Raw genomic sequence first — 23065 nt, 5'->3', positions numbered from 1 at the left:
ATAACAAGAAAATATAACTAGAAAAAATAACTTAAAAATCTAATAATCCTATCAAAAATAGGCAAAATATTTGAATAGACAATTCTCAAAAGAGATATATAAATGGCAAACAGGCATATGAAAAGGTGCTGAACATTATGGATCATCAGAGAAACACAAGTCAAAACTACAATGAGATATGATGTCACCCCAGTCAAAATGACTTTTCTCCAAAAGACAGGCATTAACAAATGCTGGCAAGAATGTGGAGGAACGGGAACCTTCATACACTATTGGTGGGAATGTAAATTAATACAGCCTCTATGGAGAACAGTTTGGAGGTTCCTCAAAAAACTAAAAATAGAACTATCATATGATCCACTCCTAAGTATATGTTCAAAAGAAAGGAAATCAGTATATCAAAGAAATATCTGCACTCCCATTTTCATTACAGCACTGTTCATAATAGCCAAGATTTGGAAGCAACCCAAGTGTCCATTTAGACAAATGGGTAAAGAAAATGTAGTTCATATACACCATAGAAAACTATTCAGCCTTAAAAAAAAATGAGATCCTGTCATTTGCAACAACATGGATGGAACTGGAGGTTATTTTATTAAGTGAAATAAGCCAGGTGCAGAAAAACCAAAATAACATTTTCTTACTTATCAATGAGTTCTAAAGAGTAAAACAATTGAATTCATGGAGCTTAAGAGTAGAAGGATGCTTACCAGAGGCTGGGAAGGATAACTGAGGGGAAGGCAGAGGAAAGGGTGGATAGTTAATGGGTTCAAAAAAATAGAATACATAAGACCTAGTATTTGCCAGCCCAACAGGGTGGCTATAGTAAAAAATAATTTAGTTGTACATTTTTAAATAACTACAAGAGTGTAACTGGATTGTTTGAAACACAACAAATGCTTGAAGTGATGGATACTTTGTCTACCCTGATGTAATTATTACACATTGCATGCCTCTATCAAAATATCTCGTATAACCTATATATACCCCCACATAAATAATATACCCACAAAAATTAAAAATTTTAAAATCTCAGTAAAATTTGAAGTAATAAATGTAGAAGAAATTTAAAGTTAAAAAATTAAGATTTGCAACCATGATAGTAATAATTGATTCACTCATTTTCTTAAATAAATCGCTAAACTGACACTACATGCTTGTTCATGTGATACACTGAGGACACATTATGAGTTTTCCTTTCCAAAATGCATAACCTGAATCAAATCTAAGAAATTAGCAGAAACCCCCAATTAAGAAATAATCTGCCAGACAGGTGGTCTGAACTCTTCCAAAGGTGGAGAAGAAAAAGCTAGCCAAATGTAGTAGTTCATACCTGTATGAACTAACAGAAGTTTTAGCTAATACAAAGGCCCTGAGAAGGAAGCACAATTGGAAGATCCAGAAATAAGACTTGTGTGACTAAAGCATGGTGAATTAGGGAGAAAGGAGACACTAAGTTGGTAAGAGATCAGACTGCATATGCCCATGGGAGTTTGATTGTATTGTAATGGAAAGTGATTGAGTGTTTTAAGCAGAGATCACTTATAGTTAAGAAAGATCTCTCTAGATGCTTAGCAGAAAATGGTCTGTAGTGTGTCAAGAGAAAGGAGTTAGGAAGGCATTGCAGTAGTTAAAGCAAAAGCTGATATTTGGATTAGCAATTTTGGCAATGAAAATAATGAGAAATGTTTCGACTCATAAATTATGGAATAGAGCTAGTAAAAGTTCCAGTACATTGAATGTGGCACTCAAAGGCAAGAAAGGAAACTGAGTGGATGCTGTTGCCATTTAATTAGATGGATAAGGCATTAACAAAGGAGAGATCAGAGTGTTTAAAGAAGAAAGGAGTAGTCCACCTTCTCAGATGTTGCTGAGACATTTTGTAAGGTTTGGACAGAGAATTGACCATTGTCTTTCATAAGCTATAGATAATTGATGACTTTAGTAAGACTTTAATAAGCCTATTTGGAATGAGTTGAAAGAGTAAGAAGAGATAGTGAGTACAGATAATTCTTGAGAACTTTCACTATGAAGAGAAGCAGAGAAATGAGGTGGTAGCTAGAAGAGTACATGAATGGTCCAAATGAGATGTTCTAAATAAAAGCAATATATCAGTCAGAGTCCTGGTAGTAAACAGACAACACACTCAAATTGGTAACTTAGATTATTTACAAAGTTGTTAGCAGAGTAAGTGAGACCATAAGGAGAGCACAGTACCCCAGGGGAGAATCTAGAGATGAGCTGTGGGCGGGAGGGCTGCTTTACAGGAGATGGGGTTTTCACTCTAGGGACACAGCCAACCCATGACAACCATCCCATGGTGACCCTGCAGGTGGGGAGCTGAGGGAACAAATACCCCAACTTCACTCTCTTTTCTTTTCTGCTAGTGCTTTCTATTAGCTGAACCCAATCAGAAGGCAAAGGAGCCTAGTTGATGTAGTCCTTCAGAGTCAGCCTCCAAGGGCATAGAGCAAAGTGGAGAAGAATGGCAAATCTTTGCCAGTGATGTTAGTCTGTGTTGTTATACTAATAGGAATGTTTTAGTAGAGCGGGAGAAATGGATGATACAGGAGAGATAAGAAAAAACGTTAATAACCATGTCCTTAACAAGGTTATGGGAGGCGATGGGATGTAGGACTCAAATGAAGGGGTTGGCCTTGGTCAAGTGCAGTTGTAGGCAAATTGGTAGAAGTTACAGTGGGACAGTGCATCTGTTATCTGAGTGCATCTGCTTTCTCACTAAAGTATGTAGCAAGGTCATAACTGGGAACAATGCTGGGAAGAAGTTGTTAAGAGATTTGAGATATAAGAAGGTTTGAAATATAGTTGTCTTGAAGTGTAGAGAAGTAAATGAACTAGAGAAATACGGGACTATCAGTGGTATTGAGTGTCCTCTTGAGGTTTGTGGTCATAAACTTAAAGTATGTCCAGTCAGCACATTTGTTTGATTTTTCTCCTGCAGCTTTTGTTGCTCAAGGGCAAACACTAAATAAGTGGTTGAGCAGGGGTACTCTCTGGGTGTGCAGGGTTACTATAAGCAGAGGAAGAGAAAGGAATTATATATTAAATATGTATATGTATGTGTGTATATGACATAGAGCTAGGCTGAATGAGTGCTGACAGACATGTCTTGGAAGTAATGGTTGTGGTTTTAAATAAAGGCATAATACATGCTTATTGGCATTTGCCACTTTCATATAACAACATGACACAAATTTTACTATTATTTAAAGTTTCTTGTTAATGGAGCTTCTATACTATTATAAACTAAAGTATTATCTAGATGTATTTTATTTTTATTTATTCTTGGGTTGTTTGATAGTAAATAAGTTTTTTAGTATTGAGATTATTAAACTATAGTGTAATGTTATATTAGTAAACATGTTACTCTTGGATTCATGTTCATTATTCTATCCTGTCAAGTCAGGGAAAGTGAAATTTATTTTCCAGTTATGTAAAAATTCTGTTGGTCATCAACCATCACCATATATGTTTGTGTATGTTGTACACTACACATAGCAGGGATATGCATATTGTAATCTTATGTCACTGATGCTCTCTAGAGTTCTTAAATGTAAAATCAGTACTATTATAAGTGTCAGTCCCAAGTCTTCAAGTCTGATTTTAACTATTGAAGCAGATCTGTAAACATAATTAACATATAAACATCACCTATGTAAATAATCCTAATTACCTTATTGTTTTCTTTTGCATGCAGCCTCAAGACATTCAGAAGACAGTATTAAAGGGAATCATTAACAGCCTGTTACGGGAATGGAAAGGGTAAACTAATATTTTCAATATTTAGCTAATCAGTATAGATGTGTAACTTATATATCTTTAACATATATATATTTGTTTTACTCTCAGAAAAGGTTTTAGTTGAGTTATAATAACATAGATGATAAAGGAGTCATAAGCCATTTACAACAAAGCTGTGTAACTTGAGATCTGTGACTTCTCAGTAGGACCTAGAGATGGGCATAAAAAGATCTGTGAATTCTTTTAAATTTTATGTAAAGTTTTTTCTATACAGATATATATGCATAACAAAAATGGAATGGGTACTTACATCAGTAACTTAACTGAAATAATGAGCATTAAATTTAGCCTTGGGCTTCCTGGTAGCCAGAGCAAAATTTTTCTTATTTCTAATATAAGGACACATAAGGCCAGTTATTAAAGTATTTTTTTCTCTCAGTACTAAATATTAGATACTTATATAAGGAATCATGGGCAATTTAATTGATAATGTTTTGAACCATGAATATGCATAAAATAAAAATGTACTTTTAAAAGTCCGTATTTTAACGTATATTAAAAGTATATTATTTCAATAATAACTTCTATTAAAGCCAAAGGAATGCCATTAATTATAATTCAAATGTTCATATTAAGACTAGTTTAAAAGTAATACTCCCTTGTTAGTGGTGAGAAAAAAAAAGAAAAAAAATAATGAAAAATAAATAAATAATACCTAAGTAGAATTCTTAAATGTAATGTTACATGTACCATATATATTTTAATAATATTTTAATTGTTCTGATTTTGAAAGGAATTCATACTTATATAGGGAGAAGTCAGAGAAGTATAAAGAAGAAAGTGCCAGCCTGGCCAACACGATGAAACCTCGTTTCTAGTAAAAATCAAATAGTAGTCGGACATGGTTACACATTGCTGTAATTCCTGCTTACCCAGGAGGCTGAGGCAGGAGAATTGTTTGAGTCCTGGAGGCAAAGGTTGCAGTGAGCCAAGATCATGCCACTGCACTCCAACCTGGGCAATAGAGTGAGACTCTGTCTCAAAAAAAAAAAAAAGAAAAAGAAGAAGAAAGTGAAAAAATGTTAATATTTTGCAGTGTTTTTCTAGTCATCTTTTTAAAACAATTAAAATCATACTGTATAGTTTCTTGTGACTTTTAACTTACTGGTATTTTCCTTAGTTTATTACTCTAGTAATTTGTTTGCATTTTCCTTCTTAAACCACAGTTTTAATGTCCAACTAATAACCTAGAATAGGAATGTATTGTAATTTACCTAACATTCTCTAAGAATGGTTGTCTATATGAATACTTCCACAGTGAACATTCTGTACAAAAATCTTCTTTTCTGAGCATTTATGTAAATTGTTTTAGAAATTGAATTACTATATCAGAGTTTAAACATTTTAAGACACTTAATCCATTTTGTCAGATTTCTTCACAAAGCAGTTTTGATAATGTACGCTTCTAACAGCAGAGGGCCTGACTCAGTGGTATCTCCTTGTAACAAAACTTGTCCTAATTTGATAAATGAAAAGGGGATCTCATTTTTATGTACTTTTCCTTAATACTAATAAGCTTAACATTTTATCATTTGTTTGCTATTTTTATTTATTCTTTTATAAGTTTTCCATGTACTTTCGCCTGTTTTTAATTGCAGATTTGCCTGTTTTTCTGTTAGGAACTCTTGCTTATTATAAGAAAATTTACCTTCTTGTATTATATTTTCCTGTATCTCGTGTTTCAGAAAATCAGTTACTAGCCTCAAAGAGAAGAAAACCCTGTTACTTCTCAGTTAAGTGTCTGAGGACTGAAGAGTTAAGGCCAAACTGAGGTTAACTGCTTCCTGAACATTATAGTAAAAATATCATTTAAAATATTCTAATAAATCAAACCTACTCATACAATTTATCATACATGCCTGATAATTTATGTGGGCGTAAATGACCTTGGCAAGATTATGAAGTTCTAGGTAGGATAGGAAAGGACTTAGAGGCAAAGATGATATATACAAATAGATCTTGAGTGGGCAAGAAAGAAACACTCGACAGCATAGATAATAACAAAAGCTTTAATATCTGGATTTTGTTTTTCAATCCAGGACCCAGTTAGGAATCATGAATTGCATCTGGTTGTCTAAGAGGCGAACCATTTTTAATTCAAGAAGTTACTTCCAGATATCTGTGAGAATTTACCAGTTAGGTCTTGAGCAGGCAAGAAACACTTATTAGCCTTGGGAATAACAAAAGTTCTTGGTCAAATCTGATAATATGAGAATTCATATTAAGATGGAAAAAGTTACTTTTCATGATTCTTTCCGTTAGCATACTTGATACATTTAAAGTATGATTTGATTTACAGACATTTCTATATCACTTTAGTAATGGACCTATAAACACAAGCATATTTTCTTTCTTTAATACATAAATGTTCTTAAGTAAAGATTATCCTTTACTAAAACAAAAACCTAAGTATTCTCAAATTGATGATTTTTTATTACACTCCTAACTACTTCCAGATTTAATCATATTTACTTCACAAAATGTAATAGCCTATTTAGCCCAGTCTTTAGGTATCTTTAGAACCAGCCTAGGAGAGGCACAGAAGCACTTGTATTCCCAGCATATTATAGACATGTCACTTTTCAATAATAATGCATTTTAATTTAAGCCTAGTTTTTGGCTTTTCTCAACTCAGTCATCATAGAAACATTTATTGGTCTTTTTAAATTAGATGCTATGAGATTAAACATTCATCCATAATAAATTATTCTTGTTTCTTTTTCAGTCCACGAACAAAAGATGATCTTAGAGCATATTTTATACTTTTACAGGTAAGAGAACCAGAACTTCATTGAAGTTGTCTAAGTCAGATCTCCATCTCTACATGTATATCTGAAATGATATTAAATATTAAGTATCATTTTAGGCAACATTATTGATTCTTTTTAGAATTACAGTTACCTGTAACCAGAAGATTAAAGCCATAACAAATAAATAATCAGAAGCTAAATTATGTGTGAGATTAAAATTTTGATTTAGTTCCCGCCAGAGTATTCAGAAACAAACAGAATGGAAGCACTTCCTCCTCCTCCATTCAAACCTCTTTCTTGTAACTACTTGTAGTGGGCTTCAGGATTTTCTTTTATTTTCCCTTCTAGTATGTTTTCCATTTCACTATGTATTTTTCAATAACTTCAGTTAGAATTCTCATGGAAAGATAAGAGTTCTTTTTTTAATTTGCTGTAAAGCAAAGATGATGAACCTTTTCCTCTTGATAGATACAGATTAATAGATAAAAAAAGAAATTAAGATCCAGACAAATGAAAAGCAATTTTTACTTTTTATTATTTTTTGAGGAAGAAATACATTATTACCATAGCTAGCATACTGGTAATACATTTACATTATTCTTTACAATTTATAAAAGTTGTCCATGTATATTATTATCTCATTTAAAAGTAAGGAAAACTATATTAAGTATAGTGTTTAGTACAATATTATGGTATTATAATATTAATATGTCTAATGAAAGAAAATATGCAGTGTAGGGATAGAGAAAGTAGAGAAAGAAGAAAAAGGAAAAAGTGGAAAAGGGGGGAAAATGACCAACAGGTAGTTAAGAAGAGAAATGTAAGGAGGGAAAAGAGGTAAGAGAGGAGCCAAAACTCAAAATTACAAAAAAAAGAAACAAAGATATGTAGGATAGTAAAAGCTAGAAAGATGACTCAGAGCTCAGATTTTAGGTGAGTGTATTGATCAGCCATAAGCTCTGCTTATATTTTGTTCTTTTCAAGAACCATAACCAGATGAAGTTATCGATTAAAGTCAGTCCCAAATTTTGAGTTGTTCTGTCAGTCAGTTTTGAAAAACACATGGTCCTCTCTTATTTTTCACAATTTTAGGAGGTGTTTTTTAATAGTATTTATTTTTCCATGATGTGCTGAAATGTACATTGTGCTAGAATTTTAGATTTTGGAAACGTAACTAGAGGTTTTTCTTAGTTTACAAGTATTCTTTCAGTGTCCCTTTATCATTTAAAAGTCGTCAGAAGCTGTATGTGGTTCTCCCCTTGTTCTTTGTGAGATATGAGGCTAACTCATTTTACAATGGCAAAAGTTTCACAACCAGCCCTTACTTCATTTTTCCAGCTTTTAATCGAGGAAAACCCAGGTTTTATGCTTTTAATTGGATGATAGTGATTGGTACCATTTATGAAGGCACTTTTTATGAAGGTGCTTTATATACATTTTCTTTTTCAATACTCAAAACAATCCTTAAGATAGATAATATCATTCCCATTTTACAGATAAAGAAATTGAGAATAAAAGTGTACAGAACATGCCTAAGGGCATAGCTAGTAAGTGGTAGAATTAGCCCTCAGACTCAGATCTGTCTTATCTCCATGCCCATGCTCTTTTCACTGTATAGCCACAGTGTAAATGAAAGTCTCTGTTAAATAACAAATAGATTATTGTTATTTTATAATCTCAATTTTTGTTTCCTGAATTTACCACTTATTAAGCTTAGTGTCTTTCCTTTTACATGTTAACAGAATTTTAACACAATTATCTTTAATATCTTTTTCAGAATCCTCAGTTTAATAACACATCTACGTATGTCATCTATGCTCACTTGCTACGACAGATAGCTACCTTAGTGGAAGCTGACCATCATTTCCTAGTTCACTGGTTTAAAAAGTAAATCATTCTATGATATTAAGAACTTTTTTAGTCTCACAATTTTAAATTTGGTATTAGTAATTTTACAATAAAATATATTTAAATATTTTCAGGTTGTTAGAAATGGTGCTTATATTCACAGTGCTTCAAAAGCCAATTATAAAAATCTACTTTAGCACTATATAAAGGGTAATGAAAAATCTGTTTTTACTGTAAGTAACCAATTTGCTTGCACAAGCTGTTGAGAATTTCTGCCTACTGCCTTCACTTTTTATGTAGCACATTCCTATTGTTGTTTATTTATATATCTCAAAGATGGCAATTAGATTTGCTCAGATACTACTATTTTAATGTATGTCTTTTTATTTTCTATCTATAAATTCATAAATTTTACCATTATTTAAATGGTGCTTTCTCCTTACCTAAAAATGTCATTGTAAAATATAGGTTAGCCATCAATATCAATTTGTAAAAGCATAATACTTTTTTCACAGAACTATACCCACATGAACAATGACTTCTCTATGACTGATAAAACCTAGAAAGGCAAAATATTTCCAAAAGATATTTTAAATACAGTAAATTATTATTCATAGTAGTTATGTTCTATAAAGTCACCACAAACATAGAATTAATAAATACAGAACCATTGCTTCAAGAGAAAATACAGGGTTAGGTTCCTGTGAGCCTGTGATCACATTTTTGTCAACCAGTCAATATATGACTTTGCTTTATGAGTGTTTTTTTAAAGACACACTTTAATAGAAGTCATTGATTCATTATCATTGAACTCAGGGCCAGCAGCACTGTAACTCATGCCTGAAAGAAGCTTCTCTAACATACATATTTTCTCTGTAGGGCACATCACAACCTTCTTATTGGTAACACTAGACAGCATTTTAGCACTACACTTGGCCATTTTGAAATAGCAAAATCACCAACAAAAAGCACCAAAATGTTAAAAACATGAAGCTAAATGGATCACATAAAGGACACTTGCAAAGAGAGATTATTGAGCTAAAACAAGGCAGAACATCACTTTGTTTGACCTCAGCTGGGAATGTGCATGTCAGGAGACTCACATTTTTCACATCTCCACAAATGACCGTGGAAACACAAGTATTGGTTTGGGAATTAACAATTACATTTTAGCAAGTAGGCAAATGTAGACGTATAGCATCTATGAATAACAAAGACTGACTGAATATTGAGTCTTAAAAATAAAATGTTACTAACTTTATAGTAATGTTGGTGTTTATTTCTCATTTAACTAAGACAATATTCAAGGTAAGATTTTGTATCTTTTCAAATGTTTGGCAATTTAAGAAACAAAATTTGAGGGAATAGTTTAAAATGTTGTGGCTTAAGATGCAGTTTGATATCTAACAGATAATTTTGGAAACAGAAAATGTGAATTTTGATTGCAATTATTTTGAAATCTTTACCAGATTGTCCCAGAAGAGGTTCAAACAACTGGTAGAGAGATTGCTACAATTTATTTCTTTACGCCTGTTTCCTGCAAAGCCTGAAGAATTTCCACCTATAACAAAGTGTTCCTGGTGGATTCCATCAGCTGCTAAAGTGTTGGCTTTACTTAGTAGGTTTTTATTATTCTATCATTTTTTACTTTTCTTTTGTTACATATTAGGGATATTTCTTAAGGATTTCAAAAGACTATAGAGGCATTCTTAAATTTTAAATCATTTCTTTGAAGGAAATAGTTGTAAATTATTTTCTACTTTGATAATAAATTTTACAATTTATAAGCATGAAAAAAGCTTTGTGATTTTGTCAACCAATCAATATATAACTTTGCTTTGTGAGTGTTTTTTTAAAGACACACTTTATTTAATAGAAGTCATTGATTTATTATCATTGAATTCAGGGCCAACAGCACTATAACTCATGCCTGAAAGAAGCTTCTCTAACATACATATTTTCTTTGTAGGGCACATCACAACCTTCTTGCTAGGAACACTAGACAGCATTTTAGCACTACGCTTGGCCATTTTGAAATAGCAAAATCACGAACAAAAACCACCAAAATGTTAAAAACGTGAAGCAAAATGAATCGCACAAAGTAAACTTGCAAAGTGTGAAGGAAAAAGTTATACTTTATTTTCTACTTTGATAATATATTTCCCAGTTTGTAAGCATGAAAAAAGCTTTATGCCTTCTAGTGGGCAGTATTCTGTATTGTGGCAATTAAGTGCATATGAGCTGCTCTGTGTAGTGATTTCTAAAAAAAAAAAAAAAAAAAAAAAAGAACTTCCATCAACTACTGAGGGACCCCTAGGAGAGAACACACAGAAATGGGAGCAAATGGCCATCTGCATATTCCCTTTAATACTATTGTAATCGTCACTACAAGTTTTTTTTTTTAAATAAGAAACTATTGGTTGCATTTAAACCACAATTTTTAAGTTACCCTTTACGTTTAGAGCTGCAGTTATTTAAAAAGGAGTTTCTAGGTCAAGACTATTTAGTAGACATTAAAATAATGTTTTTATAATTAGAATGAATCTTGTGCATGTTGGAAAAGGTCTTTATGTGAGAATTTATCTTTACAGATACTGCAAACAATTTAGTTCTCCCTCCCCTTATTCCTTATACTGATTTCTATAATTCTACATTGGATCACATTGATCTCATGGAAGAATATCATACTTGGCAAAACTTTGGAAACTCTCACAGGTATGAACAAAAGTTCCTTTGATTATCCACCTAAATGAAACACTATTCAAAAGAATGACTAGATTTTAAGTTTATATAAAGTTTACACATACCTTTACATATAAATACATAAATATATTTCAGATAGCCTTGAAACACCATTATATTTATTAAAGTAATTTCTTTTTCTGTTATATTTTGAATTTATATACATGATAATTTGGTTTTGGTTTGGTTAATAGCATCTTTTCAAGAAGGAAGAGGTTCTATCTTAGTATGCAGTCTCTTATCTCTTACTATTCTATGCACAGGACTCAACAAAATTTTTCTGTAAAGAACTAGATGGTAAATATTTTCAGCACTACAAACTATAGAGATTCTGTTTCACTATTTTAGCACAAATGTAGCCTTAGACAGGATGTAAATTAATAGATGTGTCTATGTCCCAAATGACTTTATTTACAAAAACAGGTTGTAGGCCATTATTTGTCTCAGGGCCATGGTTTGCAGATGCCTGATCTAATATATTGATCACACACAGACACACACATAGATTCGTTTCATTTCACCTTTCTTTTGTAAGAAAAAGTGGTTGTCCATTAGGTGTAATATGAAAAGCGAAAGGGCCTTGCCAGAGCTTATTTATCATAATAATTAATAGATTTGTAAAACAGTCACCAAATTATTTAATACGCTGCACTTGATAGCCATACTTCTAGTTTGGATTAAACTAGCAAGACTATTCCAAACATAATTTCTCCTCAAGCCATGAGATGTTCAGGAGATTAAATTTAATTCTAGAGGAATCTGAGTAAAGAGATATGGTGTGGATATAAGTAACCTCAAAACCACTGATTAGTTTGTAAATTGGTTAAACTCTCCAAGGACCCTCTTTATCAGAAATGGCCTGAAACATGGAATGGCCTCTGGACACATCTCATTGCACATCTGAACAGTCAGAACTGAGTAAGAATTTAAGTACTGGGGACCCTGGTCAGTGTGATGGATATTTTCTTGGCAAATTTTATTTTAGAAAGATACTTTTTCCTTCCATTTTAATAACATGTTGTCGATACAACCACAAAACTCCAAGAATTATTATGCATATTTCAGCGATAACATCTTATAATGTAGAGCTTCCTCTAAACTGTGCTGCAACACTGGTGTACCAAGAATGAGTTACATTAGGGTTTTAATACTAGGATCCCTTCAACCCTTGGGTAGCCAGCCTGAAACTAGAAGGGGACAGGAGCCCTATGGCAAGTCACTCTGGCCATGAGTAGCCCCATCTGTTTATTTCAGTTTATTTTTATATTCACAAAGTATCATTTCTCTTGTGCATGACAAGGGAAAGGTTGAGAACCACTGTCCTAAAGTACATAATAAAACTAATACATATGTTACTAAGTTCATTGTATTTTCTTTTTATTTCCAATTTTTTGTTAGCATTAATGATTCAAAGTAATTATACACCAATACTGAAGAACTTTTAACGTTTATTGACAATTTTGTCCCATGATAAAAGCCATCTCATTTTCAGTTTACACTAAAGCTATATCCTTTTTCCTCATAATGCCTTTTTTCTCAGTGGTCACCGTTGTACCAGCCAACTGTGCTCAGATGGATTCCAGCTTTAACTGATGGATTCATTGTAGTTACTTTGAATGGCAGTCCAACTCCTGAAGTGTCATTGCTGCCATATTCATTATTTCTAAATGCATTTATCTCTGTGTAGTTTGTGGCTTTTTTGTATAGCATGGAATGTTCTAGCCCAGGAGAGGTTATTTTCATAACTTTTAATTATAATGTGTAATTACAAATACATACCGTTTCCGATTACCACACCATTAAATATAATGCTAAATGCAACATACATTTCTGATTTCTTTTTATTGGTCTTAAATGTATTTACTTTTTATATACTATAGTTATTGTTAGATTTTTTTCATTTCTAAAGCTCATACATCAGAAGTTGCCATATAATGATGGAGTCTTATATTAATTTTGAGCACATGGGTTTTCTGTACTATTTCACCAACACTTCTCCTGTTTCTGGTGTGGGCTGTGTTTTTCACAGATGATGATATACACTGAAATCATTTGTATAGACAATGTAAGTGGTTAGCACACATTTCAGAACCTTTGATGTGGCTTCTGCAGAGAATAAAGGGATTGCACATCTAATAATGATACATTCTTCACATGACTGTGAGAATTAAAAGAAGTGATACACATACAGTCATTTCGTATATGTAAAACACAATCCAGAAGTAATGTTTTATATTGCTACAAGGGGTACCTTAGATTCCCTTAGTATAATTTTGCTAAAAATACACCATTTTGCTTTTTCTTTTTTCACTTGTTGAGCAGGTTTTCCTTCTGTCAGTACCCATTCGTTATTTCTATAGCTGCAAAAAAAATCATTATTCAAAGAGACTCAGAGCAACAGATGATAAACATCGCAAGGGTAAGTCAGCTATAAAAACATATTTATGCTGACTATAATCAATATAGTAAATAATAATTTAAATGTCTTGTGAATTGTTCTAGCATAATCAGGAATGTTAAAAGCAAAATTCGTGTTATACTCACCCAAAAAGCACTTAAAAACTATTAACAATTTGGGAGACAAGATAACTCATCTCTTCTGATCAGCTTCTTATTATATTACAAATATAGTAGGAAGAGTAAATGCTTCTCACAGATTCGTATTACTGAGAGCTTGTTGGACCTCATTTTGCAGATACCATACCACCAACCTTAGATGATAACCAGCAGAGCATTGAGTGCTGCAGTGAAACAGTGTCATTAGGCAAACCACTCAAACCCCTGAAACATTTTATAGGTTTTATGAAAATCAGAAACTACTAAAAAAGTAGAAAATGTAACAAAAAGCATATCTTGGAGGACTGAAAAATATGTCCCAAGAATGTGAAAGATGTTTTATTGGTTCTTAGGAAACCAAAGTACAGGGAGACCCACAGAAGCTGGAAATAGCAATCAGACTGAGTTTAGGCAAATTGTAAAGCAGTATGAAGTTATTGCTCAGTCTGTTTTTACCACTCCCTACCCCTTGTATTTCAGCTCAGGCTAGTAAAGTTATGTACTTTATCTAATAAATATCAGATTCAATGAGGTTTTTTTGTTAGAGCTCTAAACTATATGCTTAAGTGATTATGTATTTCAATCATCTGCTTGTGTGATGTAATTGCCCACATTTTGAAAGAGGGAAGCTTGGCTGTGGTCTTCTTAAATTGAAAAAGAAATATAGAGTAAAAAGAAATGATTTCCATCTTTTTCAAGAACATAAAAAGAATCCTAAAGCATAAATTATAATCAAAATACTATAAAAAATAAGAATGTTTATTCTTCAGTAATTCAGTTCCCAGAAGGTGAGTATTTCTTTCTATCACAGAGAAGGACAAAAGATTTGACTAACTGGTGATATCCCAAAGTCATCTTATACTGAATATGGGAATATTAGAAGAAATGTTATTGCCTATGCCCATCAAGGGAATTCCAAAGCCACACTACCCCCCTGAAGAATGAGTTTAAACAGGTATCTTCAGCACCAGAATTGTTACTTAATCTTGGGTAGATATTGGCTCAATGATTAGCCTATATAGCTACTTACTCTGACATTTTCTGTTACTTGTACTCATACAATGTCATGCGCCTTTTAAATATTTTTTTCAACTTGGTCTACGATTTTTTTATAGTTGTAAAAAAATCTACAGTGCTTTTGTACATAACAGAATGAGCTAGTTTGTATTAAACTAGCAAGACTAAGCAGTTTTTTCTGTGTCACTCACACTTAAGATATCAAATATCTCTTTGTGGAATTTTTCTACTTTAAAGAATGAGAGTGGCAGGTGTAGACTGTTACAGGCTAAGTTTTCTGCACAGCATGGAAACGAAGGAGTAGACACTTGACATTGAGAGTTAGGCGGCATTCAGCTTTTTATGGGTGTTTCCCAACATTTTAACTTGTAAATTGCCATATCACTTGAAATTAATGACTGGTGACTATTTTGATACAAGGACAGTCTTACAAATAGTCAGTGTAAACAGAACTTAAATGGTACAATTTAAATATGCAAAAGAAGTTTCTAACCTAAAATAATTTCCTCAGTCAGACTGTCGAGAATTGTATCACTGTTGGGTTATTTTTTCATTTGGAGCATTTTCCAGTAAATATGAATTCCTGATGGGAGGATTAGCTACTAACCTTGTTTGCCATTAGCATCCTAGCATAAATTTGTTTATTAGTTATTTCCAATGTGACAGTGCCCAGGAACTAGACTGGGAACAGAAAAACAGTCCGCAACACAGGACACTATCCTACGAATGCAGACTTCTTTGATAAGTGAGGACACAGAGAAGCAAAAGGCTGTTAATAGCATTTAGCATTGTATATTGGAGAAATGGAGAAGGCTCTGAATCAGAGTATTTTATTATAGTAATCTTCAAAATCATAAGTAGCCTTAAATTGTAGATTTGTGATATTAAAATGTTATCTATTAAAGCAAATTGCTGCATGTATTTAAAATGTCTGAAATGTTTAGCTTTAATCTGAACAATACTTTTCATTGTTACCAAAAAGAGATATAGTCTAAGACTATTTAAATATATAAGCATGTAGATTTTATATGAAAAATGACATTTATTCCTTATATTTTAAAATATGTTGTTTTTCACATATTTAGTGCCTATATTTTGAAAAATGGTGACAAAAGAATTTTGAGTCACTCATATCTCCATTGCCCAAGCAAAGCCATTAACATTTTAGTAAATTTTCTTTTTATATTTTTTCTATAGTATCTTTAAAAGAAACAGAGTTGAAATAGTATTGTAAACACAATTTTATTTCCTGCTTTCTTCAGTTGTACCTTCCTTGTACTATTTACATAGTTTTTATGACCATTATTTTTTACTAGCTGTATTATATTTCATTAGTTCAATATGTACTTAAGATATTTCTAAAGTTTTGTTTTTATAGATAATGCTATAATGAACATTGTACTGTATAAAATATGTTCTAAGTTAGAATTTTCAATGGAAGGATTATTGGGATAAAGGATATGAACATTGTTATGGTCTTTGATATATGTTGACAAGTCACTTTTTTAAAGTAGACTAATTGTTCCTTTAGAGAAAATTCAATATCTAAAAAATCATAAGTCCAGGTTTATCACCATAAATACATAGCTTGTTTTAAATGTTCCCATTTTCTATTTGTATTTATTAAACAGAAAACTTTGTTATTTAAGAGATGAGACATATGGAAACTGATGCAAAATTTTTTACTATAAAAGGTGAATGATTTTTGGTCCTCCACTTTGGATCTTGTTTGGTTATCATTGTTACAAAATGAAATAATAATAGTCATTTTCACAAATCAAAATGTGTGTAATTTATTTTTATAAAATTGTTTATATAAGAAATGGCATAGACAATAATTATTTTTACTAAAGTGTTTAAATGTTTTAAATGAAATTATAGTCTAAGTAAAAGTAAAAATTTTTACTCTCTTATTTAATTAGCAAAGTCTGGTGGATAAAGTATCTCGAAGACAGAGACCTGATATGAATATGTTATTTCTAAATATGAAAGTAAGACGGACACATCTGGTTAGCGATTCACTTGATGAGGTATAATTTATTCCAAAATAATATTAATTAATTAAAGCTGAAAATTCTATAATATGATTTATTATAAAAATCTTGTAAACTTTTTTTTAGATTCATTATTTTGTTAATTTGTTTTTGTTTTTTGTTTTGTTTTTGTTTTGTTTTTATTATACTTTAAGTTCTGGGATACATGTGCAACTTGTACAGGATTGTTACATAGGTATACACATGCCATGGTGGTTTGCTGCATCCATCCCTCAATCATCTACATTAGGTATTTCTCCTAATGTTATTCCTCCCCAATCCCTCCACCCCCTAGCTCCCCCACCCCCCAACAGGCCCTGGTAAACTTATTTTTATTTCTGTATGTCAATAAGTATGCTTCCTTAGATTTTTTTTGAAGATCTTGTTAAATACCAAGCTTCCTTAAATTTTGATACCATAGTCAAAATCAGGTCTATATCCATAATTGTCTTATATTCATGTTTGTATGTTTATTAATAGTTCGTGAATGCCCCAGAAAAGGGTTTGATGTAGAACACTTAAATGAGTAATTAATGTTTCTTAGTATATAACCTAGATTCCAGACCCACCTTTGTTACTGGTTATATGTGTAACACGTCATTTAACTTCTCCAGGTCTCAGACTATATAAAATTAGAGATCTGACCTATATTATACTGGGCCTATTCACCTCTAGCATACTTTGCTTGCATTTTCATGTATTATCATAAAAATGCTCCAGCTAGATCTTAATATGTGGTTATTAGAAGATAATGGCTGATTAGCTACGTGATTTTTTTTTTTTTTTTTTTTTTTTGGCGACAAGTTGTATTTTGTCACCCAGGCTGGAGTGTAGTGGTACAATCAAAGCCCACTGCTGCCTCAAACTCATGGTCTCAGGGTCTCAATCCATCCTCCTACCTCAGCCTCCAAAGTAGTTGGGATTACAGGCTCAAGATACCACACCCAGCCCTAGCTATGTCATTTTTTAAAGTTGAGCATTGACGGGGAGTTAAAAAAGAAAAAGAAATGAATTATTTTATGTTGTGCTAAATTAAAAATTTGAAGGCAGTAGATACCAGGAGGCAGTACTTTGGGCAAGGTACCTGACCTCTCTAATTCTGTTTCCTGATCTATAAAACATAGTAAACATCTAGCTCGCACAGTGTTTGGCAGATTTATTGGATGAATGGATGGATGGAGTTTTGTAGCGTTGCAAATAAGTTAAAGACTGCCAAGGCCAGGCACAGTGGCTCATGCCTGTAATCCCAACACTTTGGGAGGCCCAGGCAGGCGGATCATGAGGTCAGGAGATCGAGACCATCCTGGCCATTGTCAATCTTTGTCTCCACTAAAATACAAAAAATTAGCCAGGCATGGTGGCACGCGCCTGTAGTCTCAGCTACTCAGGAGGCTGAAGCAGGGAAATCACCTGAACCGGGGTGATGGAGGCTTCAATGAGCCGAGATTGTGCCAACTTGGGCAACGGAGCAAGACTCCATCTAAAAAAAAAAAAAAAAAAAAAAATACTATGTAACACATTTCCCGGGATTTAAAAAGTTAATACTTTTTTTTCTCTGCCCTTTGTTCTCCTCTGCCTGTATAATGTCTTCAAATAGCTAACCCGGAAAAGAGCAGACTTGAAAAAGAAGTTGAAAGTTACATTTGTAGGGGAAGCTGGTTTGGATATGGGTGGTTTGACTAAAGAATGGTTCCTTCTTCTAATTCGCCAAATTTTTCATCCAGATTATGGTAAGTATTTAACATACTTTTTATAAACCATGTTTCTTCATAATTGTTAGAGTCAAATAGTTCACCCTTATTTTTAACTTACTCTATGATTTTGCAGACTTTTTGTCAATCATAAATGTTGAATAATTGTTTAAGGATGGTTATTTACATTTTAAAAACTTGTTTGATTGATGATCAGTTGATTTTCTTACTGGGAATCCTACACAAAATATATCAAGATTAAAAATAAACATTTATGAGGAGACATCTATATCTTTTCTGAATAAGACAAATGCATGAAAATTTAATTTGTCATTGAAATAAAAAACATTTCAAATTAAAATACAAAACTATAGTTTGCTCTATAGTAACATTTAAAGCCTCTTTCATTAATGGGTCATTTTAATAAATAAGAATTCATGGAGAAAAAATAAGCCTTTGAAATTTAATTTTTATTTTACAGAAACTACCTGTATAATCCTTACTATCTGTTAAACTTTTCAAAGGAGACTTTTCAGTGTTTTCCTTATTCTTTAGCTTTCTTTCTTTTCTATATGTGTATGTGATGGGAAATAGGGATGATAGTGATAAATTGAAGTCTCCAGATATCCTCAAAATTAATTTTGATCATAATTTATAATCTATGAAACTATAATTTTTATAAAGTTATCTGATTAGTTTCTATCTTTTTATCCTGTTTCTACCCATGGTTCAAGAAAATAAAATGTTCTCCCTATATATTTAATATATATATTTATATTTGCTGAGATTTGCAAATATATAGTCCCTTAAATAAATCTGAAATTTTAACATGAAAGATGGTTTATAACAGAATAATTATTGAATTGATTAGCTTCTAATAGATGAGATGCCATGTACATGTTTACCACTTTTTTAATTCAATCATGTTAATAATACAGTTATTTTTGTGTTTTTTTAGGCATGTTTACATATCACAAGGATTCACATTGCCATTGGTTTAGCAGCTTTAAATGTGACAACTATTCTGAATTCCGATTGGTTGGAATTGTATCCTTTAAACTTTCCACTAGGAGGTGCTAATAGATTAGAGATTTTTAAAGACTTTTTCTGTATTTTAGAAAACTGTTTTCTTTAACCATTTTATCCAAATTAAATATTATTGTCAAATATACTATTAGATTTTCAGTAATCCTCATTATGTCTAATATCACTATATGTTAGTAGATTTAATTAATCGAAGAAATGAGTTTGATTTTTTCTGAAAACCTTATCTCAAAATAAAAATGGTTCTTTCCTATTTTACATATAATTGAAGTTATCACTAATTTAAGGTACTTTTTTTAAAAAATCAAAGTATTTTCCATTTATAATGAAGTATTTTTTCTGTTCTTTTACTTTGTGCTCATTTCCCTCAGTTTACTGAATTGAAATTGGGGTATTAAATCTAGCTCTTTAATATGCCTCCAAATCCTGAAACATAAAGGAAGGATCCATAAAAATTGAATGGAATTAGAATATTTAAAGCATATGGTGTTATTTTATAGTATTTTTTAAATTTTATAAGTCCATTTGCAAGCCTGTGATTCCTATCAGATATATTGTAAAGGGCATTTCTGCATTGGGTGGGAGATTGGACAAGATGCCTTTTACATTAGCTTTTTAGAGTCCAAGAAATATAATTGTGGAAAAAAGGAAGGAAGAGTAAATAAATAAGCAAGCACTGGAGATAAGAAGATTTAAAGCTGGGGGGAAATTCTTCATCTGTTGTCAGAGTCAAATGACCATATGGCAGTAAGTGCTAAGGAGTTCTGAGAAGGAAAATACACAATGTATTTCTCCCAGAGAGGATAGAGATTTAAAAATGGAACAATTATATTTGATTAACATATGGCTGATGAGAGTAGTGGGACATTATAAGCTGAGGGAATGATGAGAATAAAAACGGCTAAATTGTGCTGGGCTTGTTACAGAGCAGCAATGAGCACACTGAAAGTTATGGAAAATACCATCTGAAAATGAATGAAGGGCCATCTTTGAATGTCTGTCTTTGTTAACATCTGTTGGAATAAATTATAAGGCATATATATGGAAATTGAGAGACCAGATTAATAAAAGAAAGGGTATTAGGGGACAAACTACACATTGAGATAGTAAACTCAGCTTGAAATTTTGTATATATTGTCATGTCTAAAGGTCCAAAGTGCTAAATTCCACAAAAAGAATAACACTTAACAATTCCGAGACTCCTGTTTATATTCTAGTATCTACAGTAATCATTTGTGGAATGTTTCAACTTCATTGAAGGCCCTAATCATTGATGTTTGTCACTACACTATGATCCATTTAAATTTTCATACTTACATGTTTGTCATGCTTTATATTCATATGTCACAATTTAGATTTGGATGATATTTTGATTCTAATATTTGTAATAAAGTTTTAAGTTATATTTTTAAGTGATAGTACACATAAAATTATGAATTTGCTAATTGTTTTTTTGCAATAGACATTCGTTTCTATTTAGTCATTACCCAAAAGAACATATTAAGCATGTTTAGATGTTCCGTATTTCAAGTTAAACAATTAAGTCTAAAAATTATAATTGCTACTCATTATTATGTGTGTTTATCACACACACAAATATAAAACCTATAGAAAGCAAATTGATGCTGTAAAAAGCATGATACTATATCAGAGAAATGTGAGATGTGAGTGGATTGTGGTCAAGTAAGGGGTTGGGAACTGAAATTTGAGAAATAACAGGTATGATCATTGAGAAAATATAGTTGGTTTCATATATATCTCCAGGTTTAAAATTTCAGGACCAAAGATGTGTTATTCTGGTAGTTCTGACAGTGTTATGTTTCTAATACAATGATTTTGAAGTATAAAGCCTTATTATCAGCCTTCATTACACCTTAGCAAATTGAAATTTTGGTGGTCTTCCAATTTTTAAAAGTTATTTTCAGTAATTTACCTAGTCCATATGTTTAGATTTCCTTATGAGCCTATAAAATGAATTACTTCTTAATAACTTTATATAATAATTGACTGTTGATATATTGTGAAATTTGTTCTAAAACCTCTTTCCATAAATGAATGTTACATTACACCATATAACTAATAAATAATCATAAGCAAAATTTATGGCACCTATAGCTTTTTAACTTTCACACTGAGAAACTCCAAGTAATACAACATGTCTTTCAAGTTTTACTGTTGGAAATTATCTATCCTATTAATTTATCAATAGTATGTTTATATCCATGTGTTTATTAGTTTAGCTCTTCACACATAGTCTGTATTTAATTTTAAAATCACTAAAATGGCTATCTCCAAAATCAGTATTCTACAGTGAGTTCTACTCAATAAACCATTGCTGCTGCTTATAAAATTGCCAACCCAGGAGGCGGAGGTTGCGGTGAGCCGAGATTGCGCCATTGCACTTCAGCCTGGGTAACAAGAGCGAAACTCCGTCTCAAAAAAAAAAAAAAATTGCCAACATCTTTGTTTAAATTTAGAAAATTTTTTTTATATGTTAAGTAATTACAGGCATGTCTGAAGTTGCTGTCTGTTGTGATCTTAGATAAACTTTTCTAGGGAAATCATTGAATACTATCAACTAAACCACTCCTTTTTACATGACTTTTTGTAATCAAGGAATTATATTATGTAAAATAAAGGGGAAATAAATGAAAGAGGGGAAAGGAAATATGTGAGACTAATTAGAAAGTCAGTGTTAAATCTGAAAAAAGTATGCAAGAAATAGACTGATGCATAATTCAGAACTCATTTGTTGTCATGGATTTTATGTTAATGCTTAACATTTAGTATGCATAGCTTATGGGACTAGCTGTTTATAACAGCATCACCTTGGATATTCGTTTTCCTCCCTGCTGTTACAAGAAATTATTGAGTCCCCCCATCATTCCTAGTGATCAAAATATACCAGTAGGCATCTGCAGTGTTACCGTTGACGACTTATGTCAAATTATGCCTGTAAGTATAAAGTTATTAATATCTCATCCTTTAACACTAAATCATCTTTTTTCTACCCGCACAGTCTCTTTTCTCCGAATGCTATTCTTACTTTTAAATATGATTTTCTTCTACCTTTATAACTCATCTCCTTTTTCATCTAGCTTTCTCCTTTAGAGAGACTTGTCACCCACTTTGCAGTGCTCCTAAGCTCATACAACTCAGTAGAATAGACTTGGACGTCAGAGAGGCAGTAATTCAAATCCAGGCTCTGCCACTTACCAGCTCTCTGAGCTGGGATAAGTTATTAAACCTTTCAGCTTAGTTTCTTTATGTGAACAATGACATAGTTTTTATTAATAATTTTTAAATGATGACAGTTATATCAAATCTATACCAGCCTAGATTTGTATGAAAATTTGTGGTTTTAAAGGAATAGAAAATTCATTACGTAAAATATAGAAAATCATTCTAATCATGCTGTTATTTACCTTTTTCTAATTACTTAAAACTTTAATTTTTCATAAAAATTAAAAATTTTGAAATATTGTGTTTTTCTATTTTTAAATCTTTATGGATAACTTCAATTATAACATACTGTAAGAAAATTTTTCTTTTTTTTTTTTTT

At 31.8% G+C, this 23065-nt stretch overlaps 1 protein-coding gene across 5 annotated transcripts in view; it reads left to right on the top strand.

The window, feature by feature from the left end:
• HECTD2 (HECT domain E3 ubiquitin protein ligase 2) overlaps nt 1-23065 on the top strand; it is a 92092-nt gene that overhangs the window by 57730 nt on the left and 11297 nt on the right. For all 5 annotated transcript variants that reach the window (XM_037727740.1, XM_037727741.1, XM_017498215.2 and 2 more), the window contains exons 6-15: nt 3719-3783; nt 6548-6593; nt 8350-8459; nt 9890-10038; nt 11012-11135; nt 13485-13581; nt 16658-16765; nt 18366-18498; nt 19418-19506; nt 22300-22458. In XM_037727740.1, the coding sequence (XP_037583668.1) occupies nt 3719-3783; nt 6548-6593; nt 8350-8459; nt 9890-10038; nt 11012-11135; nt 13485-13581; nt 16658-16765; nt 18366-18498; nt 19418-19506; nt 22300-22458 (1080 nt within the window). The remainder of the gene's footprint in view (nt 1-3718; nt 3784-6547; nt 6594-8349; nt 8460-9889; nt 10039-11011; nt 11136-13484; nt 13582-16657; nt 16766-18365; nt 18499-19417; nt 19507-22299; nt 22459-23065) is intronic.

This window comes from Cebus imitator, unplaced genomic scaffold (genome assembly GCF_001604975.1).
Source record: "Cebus imitator isolate Cc_AM_T3 unplaced genomic scaffold, Cebus_imitator-1.0 Scaffold238, whole genome shotgun sequence".
In the NCBI taxonomy this organism is placed as follows: Eukaryota; Metazoa; Chordata; class Mammalia; order Primates; family Cebidae; genus Cebus; species Cebus imitator.
Note: the sequence above shows the minus strand (reverse complement) of the source record. Positions and strands in the feature narration are given on the sequence as shown.